General features: G+C 48.4%; 1 protein-coding gene across 1 annotated transcript in view; it reads right to left on the minus strand.

Annotated features, from left to right (window-relative positions):
* Positions 1 to 2,470: 2,470 nt before the first annotated feature.
* Positions 2,471 to 12,470, minus strand: part of LOC137598884 (BMP/retinoic acid-inducible neural-specific protein 3-like) — a 31,208-nt gene continuing 21,208 nt past the window's right edge. Inside the window, exons 5-9 of the mRNA XM_068319418.1 lie at positions 9,653 to 9,758; positions 9,189 to 9,425; positions 7,402 to 7,624; positions 4,449 to 4,791; positions 2,471 to 3,715 (exon numbers count right to left, since the gene is read on the minus strand). Coding sequence (XP_068175519.1) covers positions 2,945 to 3,715; positions 4,449 to 4,791; positions 7,402 to 7,624; positions 9,189 to 9,425; positions 9,653 to 9,758 — 1,680 coding nt within the window. The 3' untranslated portion in view covers positions 2,471 to 2,944. The remainder of the gene's footprint in view (positions 3,716 to 4,448; positions 4,792 to 7,401; positions 7,625 to 9,188; positions 9,426 to 9,652; positions 9,759 to 12,470) is intronic.

Raw genomic sequence — 12,470 nt, forward strand, 5'->3', positions numbered from 1 at the left:
GAACAACGGCTGCATGTCTGAAATTCATTGAAGAAAAAACAAACAAAACAAAACACAAAGTCCATTCCACAGATTTGTTAACAAGCTTGGCCAAAAAACAAATTCTGAGCAGCTACAAATTCCAATATGTCGATGCTTTACAAACTTGGCAGTGCATACAATCTACAATAAGGACCGTTTCAAGGAAACCCCAAATCACAATCTGACCAACTGTAAAACGTGGACACCATCTCTCTGGCTGCTGCTGGGTCAGGGCGTTGACTGGTGGCCAGACAACATAATGATGTCACATTGAAGCTGACATTATGCTTCCAAAATGTCATCACTTCATCATTTTACCCTTACAGGCATTTTCTGTGAACGTTTGTCATAATCAGCAGATGAGGTGACCTTTGAACACTTAAATCTAATTACTTCATCCTTGAGTGCAACTTCATGTTTGTGCCAAATCTGAAGGAACTCCCTCGAGGCGTTCCTCAGATATCGCATTGATGAGAACAGAATTTACAATCTGGAAACATTTTGTGTTCAGGAGATCCCTGAATCATTTAGAGGGACACGTTGGGGAGAAGAGTTGTGTCTCTTCAGCTTTAATTCACAGAGAGCTGTGCGGGCGTGTCAGGGCTACCACTCATTGCTGTCACCTGTGCTCCTGCACACACCTGTATCCCATCTCCAATCCGGCTCCCTGGTTTGACAGTAAAACCTTCTAGAACCACATCTCCCAATTAAAGTTCTTTTAACATCACAATAATTGAAACGCTGCGTGAGGATCTTTTGAGTTGACATGTTTATTTTCTATTTTTCTTTAAAAACACCATCAGTATCCCCATTAACTATGATTGCAGATGTCTTTTTGTTCTAATTAAAGTGCATTCATGTTTTATTGAGGTCTCCTGTGTTGTCATCCTAAAACATTATGATTGTGACAGGCTTACTAACGTATCGGGATTTAATGTGTTCAATATATGCAGTAATCCCTCGTTCCTCGTGGTTAATGCGTTCCAGGAACAACACCTGAAGAACAAATTCCGTGATAGAGCAATAAAACTTTTTTTTTTTTAAGGTAATTTAAACGCTTCTGAACCCCCCCATACTGATATTAAACCACCTTCTATCTGTATTACCTTTAAAGACTGTTTAAAGCACTTTGTGTCTCACAGAAGTCAGAGACTCACAGAACGTAGATCACTGGCGGATGGCTTCAGCCAATAGAATGCACGTATGGTATCATGTGACTACTGACCAAAAATCTGCGATGAGGTGAAGTTGCGAGTGTTGATGCGCTAATGCACGAGGGATTACTGTATTTCTGCCTGCAGTCGATTATGATTCCACAGTGGATTTCCTGGCTGACATTGTCTCTCGGATCCACCAGTTTAACCGCCGCCGCTGTACGACACGGGTGTTCTTTAGTTGTGTGTTCTTTAGTTGTGTGTTCTTTAGTTGTGTGTTTGTTAGTTGTGTGTTTGTTAGTTGTGTGTTTGTTAGTTGTGCGTTTCCTCCCTCGTGTAAAGGCAGGGCTCTTGTTTCTGGAGCAGGTAATGTGTTGTTGCACCTCATGCAGTGAAGAGGAAGCGCAGCTCGGGAGTAGCTGTTGAAGGGTTGTGTGCTGCCTTAACTTAATTGGTTTTTGCTCCCATCACCTTGTCCAAACCAGTGATGCGGCGGAAGCCGACCGTCAGCAGCGCAACAGCAGCAGCTGCTGTCCTCCGTCAGCGCCGACACCGGGTCTGTTCAGCGCCGCCAGGCTACCGCTGTGTGCACCCCAGACACTTGACAGAGCTCACACTCACTACCAGTGCGTCTCTGTGGAAGTGAAAAAAGAAAGTGTTGCTGAAGGCCTCAGGTTGCAGTTGTGTAGCGTTAATGAGGAACATGTCACTATGCAGCTGTGCAGTCGGAGCCACTGGTTAAAACGCGAGCAGTGAAAGAACAACATCCATGATCGTTTGTTCCTGAGAAAAACATTGACCGGGGGGCTTCTAAATGTTTCCACATTACCTGTACATGTTAATATGTCAGCTATACGTTCTCAGCTACTCTGGAACCTGCTCTACCGTTCCCCATGTGGCTGAGGGAAAAAGACAACCTCCACACACGACCAGGTGTCCCTAACAGGCCAGGTTTGGGGATATTTGTGCTTAGAACAAAATGTCTGGATAAGAGAGGCTATCTATAAAGCAAAGGCAGTAAAGTCTTAAGACACAAAGAAGAACACACTTAATGTGGACGTATTGGAGCCTCGTGGGCACGCTGGCTCGTATCTACTAAATCAGAAGGTCGCTGCTTCGATCCCAAGTATCCTTGTGAGAGAAATTGACCACAAATCTCCTCATCCCAGCTGGGATAAACAACAAGGGTTGCCTCGGTTACCTTCCCAGATTATCGATGGAGACGGAAAAATCTGCTTGAAAAGGTAAGCTGGTCAAATCAGCAGGAATGAATTTCCAACAGCTGTAATCTGTTTATAACATGATGTTTTAATATTAATTTATTTACAAAACCATGACGGACACCACTTTATTCTGGTCTTCATGGGAAGTGCACTGTCACTGAAGCAAAAGGAACATATAAAAGTTACAAACAAACAGACCATTTTACCATAAAATGTCCGTTGGTACTTACAGTATAAATGAGCAGTCATTGAAACAGGATGGTTGGGTTTTGATATAGCGGCGTCTGGACTACTACCGTCCAACTCTTACGCTGTTTGACTTTGTTCTTGTGAAACAGTTGTGCATTTTCTTGCGGATCCACCTAATAAGTCATGATTGAGCACTTTTTGCCACAAAACAGAAACAATAACAACCAAATGAGTACATTCTTTCTTATTTCTCTGTGTGTAAGCCGTAGAGACGACAGGTTTGAACTTCAGGGTCACAAATCCGACTCCCACAAACTCTGAGACCAATTACGGTCAGCATCTCCCATCAAGCAGCTGTTAACTGCACAGCTTGGTGGTCTCGTAATCCATCGCGTTTGGCAGACGCGAGCTAAAGGCCTGTAAGGAGGCGTGAATGCGAACCACCTCGCTGGCGGTCAGTTTGAGCCGGTTCCGCAGAAGACAAGCAAAAAGGTCCAAGCGCTGCTGACCGGGAGGCGACAGCCGGTTGACCCGGTCTCGTATTTCCAGAAGCTGAAGCATGGCCGTGTCCTGGGAGCCTTGGGTGTAGGGGTAGTCCAGCTGGAGGATCAGGTCACGGATGGCCTCCGGGTCAAAGTGCATGCTGTAGCCGAACACCTGGATGCTGTTGATCTTCATGTAGCCCAGGTTCCGAGCAGGTTCGGTCATTTCTAGAGGCTCGTAGTAGAGGCTGTCGTTCCCCCCCTCCTGAGTCTTTATCCTGCTCCGAAGGTAGATGTGGATGGTCTCAAAGAACGTCTTCCACTTGTTGCCCAGCGTCAGAGTCCAGTTGTAGCACTCGAAGGGCAGGTCCAGCTTGGTGGCCTGCCAGTCGGGAAAGCTATTCTCATTGACTGGAATGTACCAACTCTCCGAGTGGCTCCCCCCAAAGGGGTTGATGTAGAGCGTGAGGACCGGCTCCAGGGTGCTGTTCTTGGTAAGGCAGATCTGGAGGGATATTCCCAGCAGCATGTGGACCATGTTGGTTTTGTACTTGTTACTCTTCAGCGTCAGCAGCATCCTCTTCCTCCACGACGGGTCGAACCAGTTGTTGAGTCGCATGTCATTGCTGATAAAGATGGCGTGGACCTACGACACAGAAACAAGAAGCTTTTTAATGATCATCATATAGTCCTGCAGGGGGGGTAAGAGCGGGAGAAACTCGTTCCTGTGTTTCAGAGCTAACAAGGCATGACATGAGGAATTAACTGCAGTTAGTCTTAATTTGAAGTAAGATTACACACCAGAGATTATTTACTGAATACCCAAAGGACATAATTTCAGGTGAGTGACTTTTGAAATATTTAAGAAATATTTAGAGGTATTTATATAAACATGAAACTAGCAGAAGACAAGTTGAGAACTTCCATTCCTTGGCCTTCTAATGTATTTGTTTCCATCAGCTCCATCCACTAAAGAGCAAAGCTGCTGTTCTTCTACATCACTTTACATCAACTAGTCTGTTCAGAAAAGAGCAGCTTAGTTCACTTTTATAATGTGTGAAACAAACTCAACAAATCTGAGGTGCAACTGATCGATCTCAGCTTTATGACAAAGCGTCCCGAGTCCTGAACCAACCCGATGACGCCAAAATCAGAATGTGTTGCATTCAGCTTTGTCCTGTCTGGTCTTCATTTTAACAAACCATCTCAGCCAAACAGAACATTAAAATATGAGACAGCAAATACCAAAAAAACCCCAAACACCATGCAGATACAAACTGAAGTTTGTTGTAATGCTTACTGCCCCCCAGGAGTGAACAAGTCCCCCCCGGATTCTGTTCTGCCAGCCTGACCGGATCAAACAGAGGGTAGAACTGTACCTCCAGCCTGCGGTCCGCTCTCTGCAGGAGATAGCCCAGCTCCAGGTCCTGGAGGTCCGTCTCGAATCCCAAGTAGTTCTCGGTGGAGTCGGCCACCATGGGCCTGCAGGTGCCCTGTGTAAGGGTGAAGCCCAGGTTGCAGCTCCCGCAGCGGGTGTGGTTGTCCGGCGCGCACACTGCGCAGGCTGGACCCTCTCCCACAATGCACGGCGGCGGCAGCTGACAGGGGCTGTGTTGGTATAAACAGCTGCAGCTGTGAAGCTCCTCGGAGAATTCTCCGACCTGGTTGTTCTCCGAACAATAAAGCAGCGACTGGAAGTGATTCAGCCAGTAGGCCTGAGACCTGCGGGGGGGGGGGACAGGGAGCGGTTATTGATCAGGACCAGCTGATTTAATGGGTAGCTTCTTCATTGGACCAGAACGCCTGTCTGGGGTTTGCAGACAGCTTTCTTGTTAAAATATAAGCGTAATCAGCATAATGTAAAGATTCCACCAGTCCAGTCAGATTCAAGTCAGCAGGAAGGTAACCCCAGTTTTTATATTCAGATATATTTTAGACTTCCAGCACAAAAAATAAGTTTATTGCGTCTACAGTAATCCCTCATTCATCGCGGTTAACACGTTCCAGGAACCACACACGAGTAATGAATAGCGACAAACTATTTATCTTACTATTTATGGTAATGTGAACGTTTCTGAACCCCCCCATAGTGATATTAAACCACCTTCTATCTGTATGACCTTTAAAACACTCTGATAGACTGTTTTTTTAAAACACTTTTGTGTCTCACAGAAGTCGGAGACTCACGGAACGTAGCGCCCTTCAGGATGCTGTCAGCCAATAGGATGCGAGTACAGTATCACATGACTGCCGACCAAAAATCCACGATGAGGTGAAGTCGTGCGTGAATGGGCGAGGGATTACTGTTAATTGCAAAAAAATCTGACGAGGACAACTGATTGAATCAAATACAGCTGAGCTAAATGCATCCAGAAAATCCTCACAATGAAGTTCAAACTAAAACCAGGGACCTGGTCTGAACAGGAACCATGTTTCCAGACAAGGACTTCATGGTGTAGAGGACTACATCCCCTTACAGACGCAATTCAGCAGCGAACCTGACAAACGGGGGGGGGGGGGTTGCGTTTGCAGGCAAGCGTTTCAGTCGACGGCGTCAGAGGACCAATCAGGTGTTAGGACATTAATGCAGATCTACCGTTCCCCAACGCGACCTTCCTGACCATCTCCTCCAACTCCAAAATTACATCCTGTCAGTTACAACCACCTTCTGGACAGAAACTCCACCGTTCCCATCTTGTTGACAGAGTTCTCCCTCCATCCATGTGTAAAAGGTGAAACTGAGGGTAAACCAACAGAAGAGGTTTCCTGGAGATAAATATGGTTAATTAAACCCACAGTGGATTCCTGCACAAACCACTCTGTTTTAACCTGATTAAAGTCATGACTTGCAGGCAGCCCGAAGCTCCCAAACATCTCCATCCAGCATCTTCTCAATCTTCTGGCTTTAATCTGCTGCAATATCCCAGTTTGGTGCTTTGGAACCCGGCTGTGAGAAAAGCTCTCTAACAGTGAGATCTAAAGCTGATGGGGGGGGGGGGGGGTGATAAGGTCCATCTCAATCCGCTGGTCGGGGTGGGGGTCACGACTTTGTGCAGCATGCCAAGTTCTTCCAATCCAAACTCTGCTCATATTTTTTTCATGTGTTTTCAGGCGGAACAGAAAACAGTTTCCAGCCCATTGTTGTCTAAAACTCCACCGATGCCCGAGGTTTGGGGGTAATTAGAGGCATGTTAGCACTGCTGCTGTGTTCCACTGCCAGATTCATGGTGGAGCGTCTCTAAAGCAAAGGTCTGTAAATATCTCACCTTCTGGTCCATCCTCCGCCTGATTTAATGTCGTGAAAAAACCATGGAGATGAAACGAATCCGCTCTGCTGAAAAACAGGTTCATTAAACATCTCCTCAACATTCAGGAGTCAGAAGTTAATGAATCCTGTTTTAACGGTTAAAGATGAGAGGACCTGCGTGTTTGCTGGCAGGATGATAAAGAGCTAGGAAGTTTCTTCAGGCAGGAGGAATGGAAACATCACCGAAGCAAAATGTGCAGAACTTTGAGCCAAAGAACCGTGTGGTCTCATCATTACCGCCGAGTCACAGCGGAGCTGACGGCTGCTTTGACTCGCTCATTGGCTCATAATTGTGTCAACACAGAGGAAAAAATCAGCTCCGGGAAGCAAAATCAATCGCTGTTCTCTGGTCCATCAGAAGTGCCTCCAGCAGGATGTGAGAGAACGTGAGTGGGTTTCCCAGCACCCCCACTTCCCTCCCGTCACACGTGTTGTCCTGTCTCTCCACTGTGAAGCTGGAGCACATCACAGTCGATGCGACAGGAATAACGTAGATAAACAGGCCTGGATGAGGGCGATGGCGCTCGCTTCTCCGCTGGTCAGTGGGTGGAATATCCGCCGCTCAGATCAGTGATTAATGGCTTCGTTGGTGGAGCGAACGAGAGAGAGAAGAGGAAGTGAACGAGTGTGAGGTGGACGCGGAGCTGAGAGCTCTGGACGGACTCGTCCTGTTTAGAACATCTCAGCCAATCACTGCAGAGCCGCTCAATCTGAACACTGGGTCAGATTCAGGGCCGCCGGCGATCCGTCTGATGGGACGGCGTTGGCCAGCGTGAACGTGAATTTTATTACTCATGGATTTAAAGTCGATCCAGAAATTAAGACGACGTTTCCTGAACCATCGCTGGTCGATGGCTCACCTGACCGTCAGGGAGCTTCATCCTCACTATGAACATCTCCTACCACCTCCCATCAGGCTGACTGGCAGCGTCTGAGGGGGAACATCACCGGTGACCCCGATAACTCCTCTGGAGCACAGGCGACGCCCCCGACCCCTGAGGGCCCTCGTTGGACGGAGAGCTCACCGATCTCTGGGCAGACGGACTTCAGGCTGGCGGTGACATCGTTTGCTGAGGCTGAAGAGCTTGAAGATGACCCTCTGAGCCCTCCTGGAGAGGATCCTCATGCTGTTCTCCAGCTGCTCGTAGCGCCACTGGAACACGCCGTCCAGCGCCCACAGGTGTTGGATGGTCGACACGTTCAGGAAGTAGCTCTGCGGCAGCCTCGCGTAGAACGCCTTGAATTCATCTGCAGCACAGAGGACATCAGCTTTATTCCAAACAGCGTGTGCACCATCAGGCATCGCATCAACTATTGATTAACGCAGCCTGATCGACCAGCAGAGGCGTGATTAACCCCGACACACCCATTGCTTTGCCCATGTGCAGCCTGAGAAGAGGACGTGTTCGTGTCACACTTCCTGCCTTTATGACTCAACCAGCATCATCTCACTGCTCTATTAAATAACTGGCCTGCACACACTGCATTGTGGGATACTATAAAACACAGATGGCGCACCAGTTGTGTCTTCCTCGCTTGGCGGATCCAGGAGTTGGTTTTAGCGCCTTTCACGCGTTGGAGGCGCCAACCCCCACGCCTTTGGCGTCGGAGGCGGGAGTCTCTATCCGAGGGTTCCGGGGGGAGATTTTTAGTTTCATTTCACTGCTGTGACAAATTGTGAAACAAGACACGACTAACACTAATGTGCGGCTACGATAAGCGGGTTATGGTCGGCCGTGGCTTCAGATTATCAGAGGTGAGATTTACACGTTTTAGCGTGGGATCGGCTTTGGGCGGGATTATCCAGGATTGTTCAGAATTACAGGACTTATGTTTTTATTTCAATTCCTATTCATCATGATCATAATCTTCACTTTAATCATCCTCATCATCCATTAACCGCTCGTAAAATAAATTAATTGTATTTAATCAGGATATAACAGCTGCAAATTGGGTGTGAGTAACGAGTTGTCAGAACGAACATCCTGACTGGAGATCAGATCAGAGCTGCTGGAGAACTACTAATAATGTGGTCTGACAGCAGAAGGTCACGGGTTTGGTTCCCAGCTGGTCACCCCGTTTCTGTCTGGGGTAGGACTGGGACCATCAGCCCACGGCGCCGGCGCCAGAGTGTCCACCCCCCCGGTGTTGTTGTGTAGGTAACGCAGGCTAGCATCAATGTATTTCTAGTTAGATCACTTCCTGGGAGCTCCGCCCCCCAGCCAGGGATCTGTGACCCCCTCCGGCTGAAGGACACGTTTATGACACCGGTGGTGTCCGCATGCAGCTGCCCCCCCCCCCCCCCCCATCTCACACGGCGATTAAAACATAAACTCTGAAGGTAATTGCACTCAGGGATATTTGATCCAAACCAGAGGAGTGGAAACGCGTCGACTTTGATGTCACCTGACTGATAATGAGCGAGGGGGGGGCGAGCGTGGCCTCAATCACCAAACATTATGGTTGGAGCTTCCTCTCAAACCGTTTCCCTGCTGGTGTAAAAATCCAGACTGGTAATAAATGCTTTTATAGCTGATTAATCTGCTGCAGACATGTTGTAAACGACCTGAGCCAAAAGCTGTGGATTTGTTTAATCCTGTCACCTTGTTCATTTGCTTTATACGGATACGGGACCCGAATCCAGACCCGGCTGTTAGAGCCCCGCTGTAAATCACAGGAGGGGGAGGAATATTTATATACCATCGGAACAGATTCCAACGATAACAGCCCCCACTCCTCACTGATTTATTCACTCTGATTACTGAGACTCACACGAGGCGTCCAATGGGAAACGAGCAGGAGGATGCTTCACCTGATTCCTCAAACTCCTTGTAGAGGATCTCCCAGGTCTCCGTGATCCTCCCCAGGCTCTCCTCCATGGCCTGGATGTCCATATAAGGGCAGTTGCATTCTGGGAACTTGCGGTCACAGTTGCACCAGCAGTCGTTGTCCTTGCAGTCGAAGTCGCCCTCCCCGTTACAGGCGATGTAGCTGAGGGCGGCGTGGACGAAACCTTCTCTCAGGTAGTCTGGGAGGATCACCTGCAAGCCTTCGACACAAACGGGTTGAGGGCGTCATTAAAGCGCCGGCGTGGGGAGGGGCAGTTAAAGTGTAGAGGCAATATCACGCCGAGTGGGCTGATGGGGCTATAAATCGCTGTATTTGCATGCAGCATCTGCCCGGCGCATCAGGAGGAACGTCTGAGCTTTAAAAAGATAACGTGACCATCATCATAAACGGTATTTTTTAAAATGTTAGTCAGAAAAGGGGGCGGACCTTGCAGCTGGACTTTATTTTCGGGACTCTGAACCAGCACTGAACTGACGGAGTCCAGGTTGTCATAGTTACTGCATCCGAGAGGACCTGTGCGAGTCTCCGTCACCTGGGAAACAAATAAAAACAGTGCTGATTATTTCTCCGCAGCATCAAGCCTGTGTTGGTATTTCTGAACATGCCACACGGGTTTAGCGTGTGCAGGTTCACGCTGCACCTGACTTAACATACACAAATTATAAATTGATAAAAGAAGACTTTTCTGCACTGCTTTCTTTCTCTTGCGAACACATTTTAGTTATTTTGTGGCGTCACTGATTGAAGATGTTTCCATCGACCTTTACCACCGAGCAGCTTCAGCTCAGCTTCATTTTTCACTTCATTTGTGAGACGAGATCTAACCCCCCCCCTCCCCCAGTGACACGAGGAAGGAGCGCATCACCAACTCTCATTTTTCTCCCTTTGCGGTCGTGGGGTGGGTATTTTGTTCGTCGATTGGCCCCCGTCGGGCTTGTCGGAGGACAGGTGGGGTAAATTGACAGATGGGGCGAGACAGTGAGGGTCAGTCCATCAGTAACACAATCACAGGGGATGAAGGTGGGGGGGCTCATGAGAACCCAGAGAGGGTTGAGCGTCTGAGCAAACCCCCCCTCTGTGGACGGGGACAGGGAATGAAGACGATCCAGCGCCATTCACTGGTTCTAACATTTATATCGCTTATAAATCCCTTGTTTCCTCATGAGGGATTTAATCCTGGGGAAATGAGATACAATCCCAGTTTTCACACTGTGAGATTGAATCCGTAGGAGGAATTATTGGATGGGCCATATGATAAACCATATGGGGAGCGTGGACTGATGAGCACAGCATTCAATTTGTGTTCCATACAGCAGCTGCTATTCACTGTAGCCGCTTCCTGGAATATTATCGGTTCTTAATTGGACATGATTGGCCACCTGTATCCGGACAGACGTGTCCATGAGGGGATGAAGCAGAGGCTTCTCTGAGCTCCTTCTGCAGACGTCACGCTGCTAACTTTTGGTTCATTCCAGGTATCGAACTGATTTATAAAACAACAGAGTGGGAGGAAGACGAGCGAGAACAACCTTGATCTCTGCAACACGCGGCGGGCGAACACCCGGGTGAAGCGCCAGCTAACGATGGACACAAATAATTGCGGTTTAAGAGGCGCTGAATGCTAGAATGTATTTCAGCTGTAAATCAAACAGCACAATGAGAAACGAAGCGGTTTACAGGATGGAGATATGTGGGCTTTTCTTTCTGTCTTTGTGGACTTGTGTGTTTGCCAGCTGCAGAAGCAACAGGAGACGCGTTCTGTCTCAGTTTGAAATGCATTTAGCCTCCAGCTTCGCTCTGACTGCAGCGCCGCGGCTCTGAAAACCCCTGAAAACACTCTGAAAACCCCTGAAAACACTCTGAAAACACTGAAAACACTGAAAACCCCTGAAAACACTCTGAAAACACTCTGAAAACACTCTGAAAACACTCTGAAAACATTCCAGCTCTGGTCGTGTCCATGGCGGTCAGCTCTGACAACCAGCCGGCCACAAATATTCCTGGAACCCAACCGGCACATCTCTATCCGGCACATCTCTAACCGGCACATCTCTAACAGGGCACATCTCTATCCGGCACATCTCTAACCGGCACATCTCTAACAGGGCACATCTCTAACCGGCTACATCTCTAACCAGCCACATCTCTAACTGGCCGCATCTCTAACCGGCACATCTCTAACTGGGCACATCCCAGCGACCAGGAGGTAAGGAGTCCGAATCTAAAAGCTGAGTGAATGTTTTTGGCCACTAGGGGGCAGCCGGTCAGAATAACGTCAAAACAGAGAAGATTCCCTGTTTTGTTCAGAGTCCGTTTGGGATCAGGTTGACCCAAAAAATTCAAAAACTGTGCTGGAAATAACCCCTGATTCTCCTGAACATCCAGAATCAATAGTCATTGGTGGAAAACGGCGTCCAATCACAGGCTTGATATGGACGTGACTTCCTACCAGCAATGGAGGTGGGGGGGGGGGACTCCTACTTCCTGCTCTGGAGGATGAAAGCTCAGCATCTTCCTCCCTGCAGCTACAGAAAAAGATGAATCCCCAGAAGAATCTGGCTCTAATGTGCCCACCTTTGGTGCAGAGGAATACCCCCCCACGACCCCCTCCCTGAACACAACGCAGTCAGAACACAGCGCTTTGACAGGAGTCCAGGGAGGAAACACTCCACCAGTCGACTCATACAAACAGGGAGATTGGTGGGCCGTCGTCGCCCCCGTAGCCCCGTGAACACCACGCTTCCTGATGAGGGGGGCACAAATATTCACACCCTGTGTTTTATGAGGTCCATCCATGTCCCCCCCGTATGTTCACACCCCGCCCCCTCCGGTCCTGACGCGCCCCCGGCAGGTGAGGGTTGTATTTCATCACATCCAGTTTTCCACTGGAGCGCCGATCGCTGCAGAACGACCAGCGTCCAAAGGGCCGCCCCGTTTGGGGGGGGGGGGGCAGTACGGGTTTAAGGACGGAATTAAAAGTGGAATCTATGATTTACGGATTCAAACACTCACATGAATTTAATTTAAATAGTCTGTTTGATGAGATGTTTAGATGTTTATCAACTCTTCATCAGTTAGTCCTGGACCACAAATGTCAGAGTCACTCCTCACCATCACCTTCATTTACCACACAAAACACATTCAAGAGCCGCTCTGATGGTCATGAACACACCCACACACACACACACACACACACACCCACACACACACACACACACACACACACACACACACACACACACAC

The sequence above is a fragment of the Antennarius striatus genome, chromosome 7 (genome assembly GCF_040054535.1).
Source record: "Antennarius striatus isolate MH-2024 chromosome 7, ASM4005453v1, whole genome shotgun sequence".
Lineage (NCBI taxonomy): Eukaryota > Metazoa > Chordata > Actinopteri > Lophiiformes > Antennariidae > Antennarius > Antennarius striatus.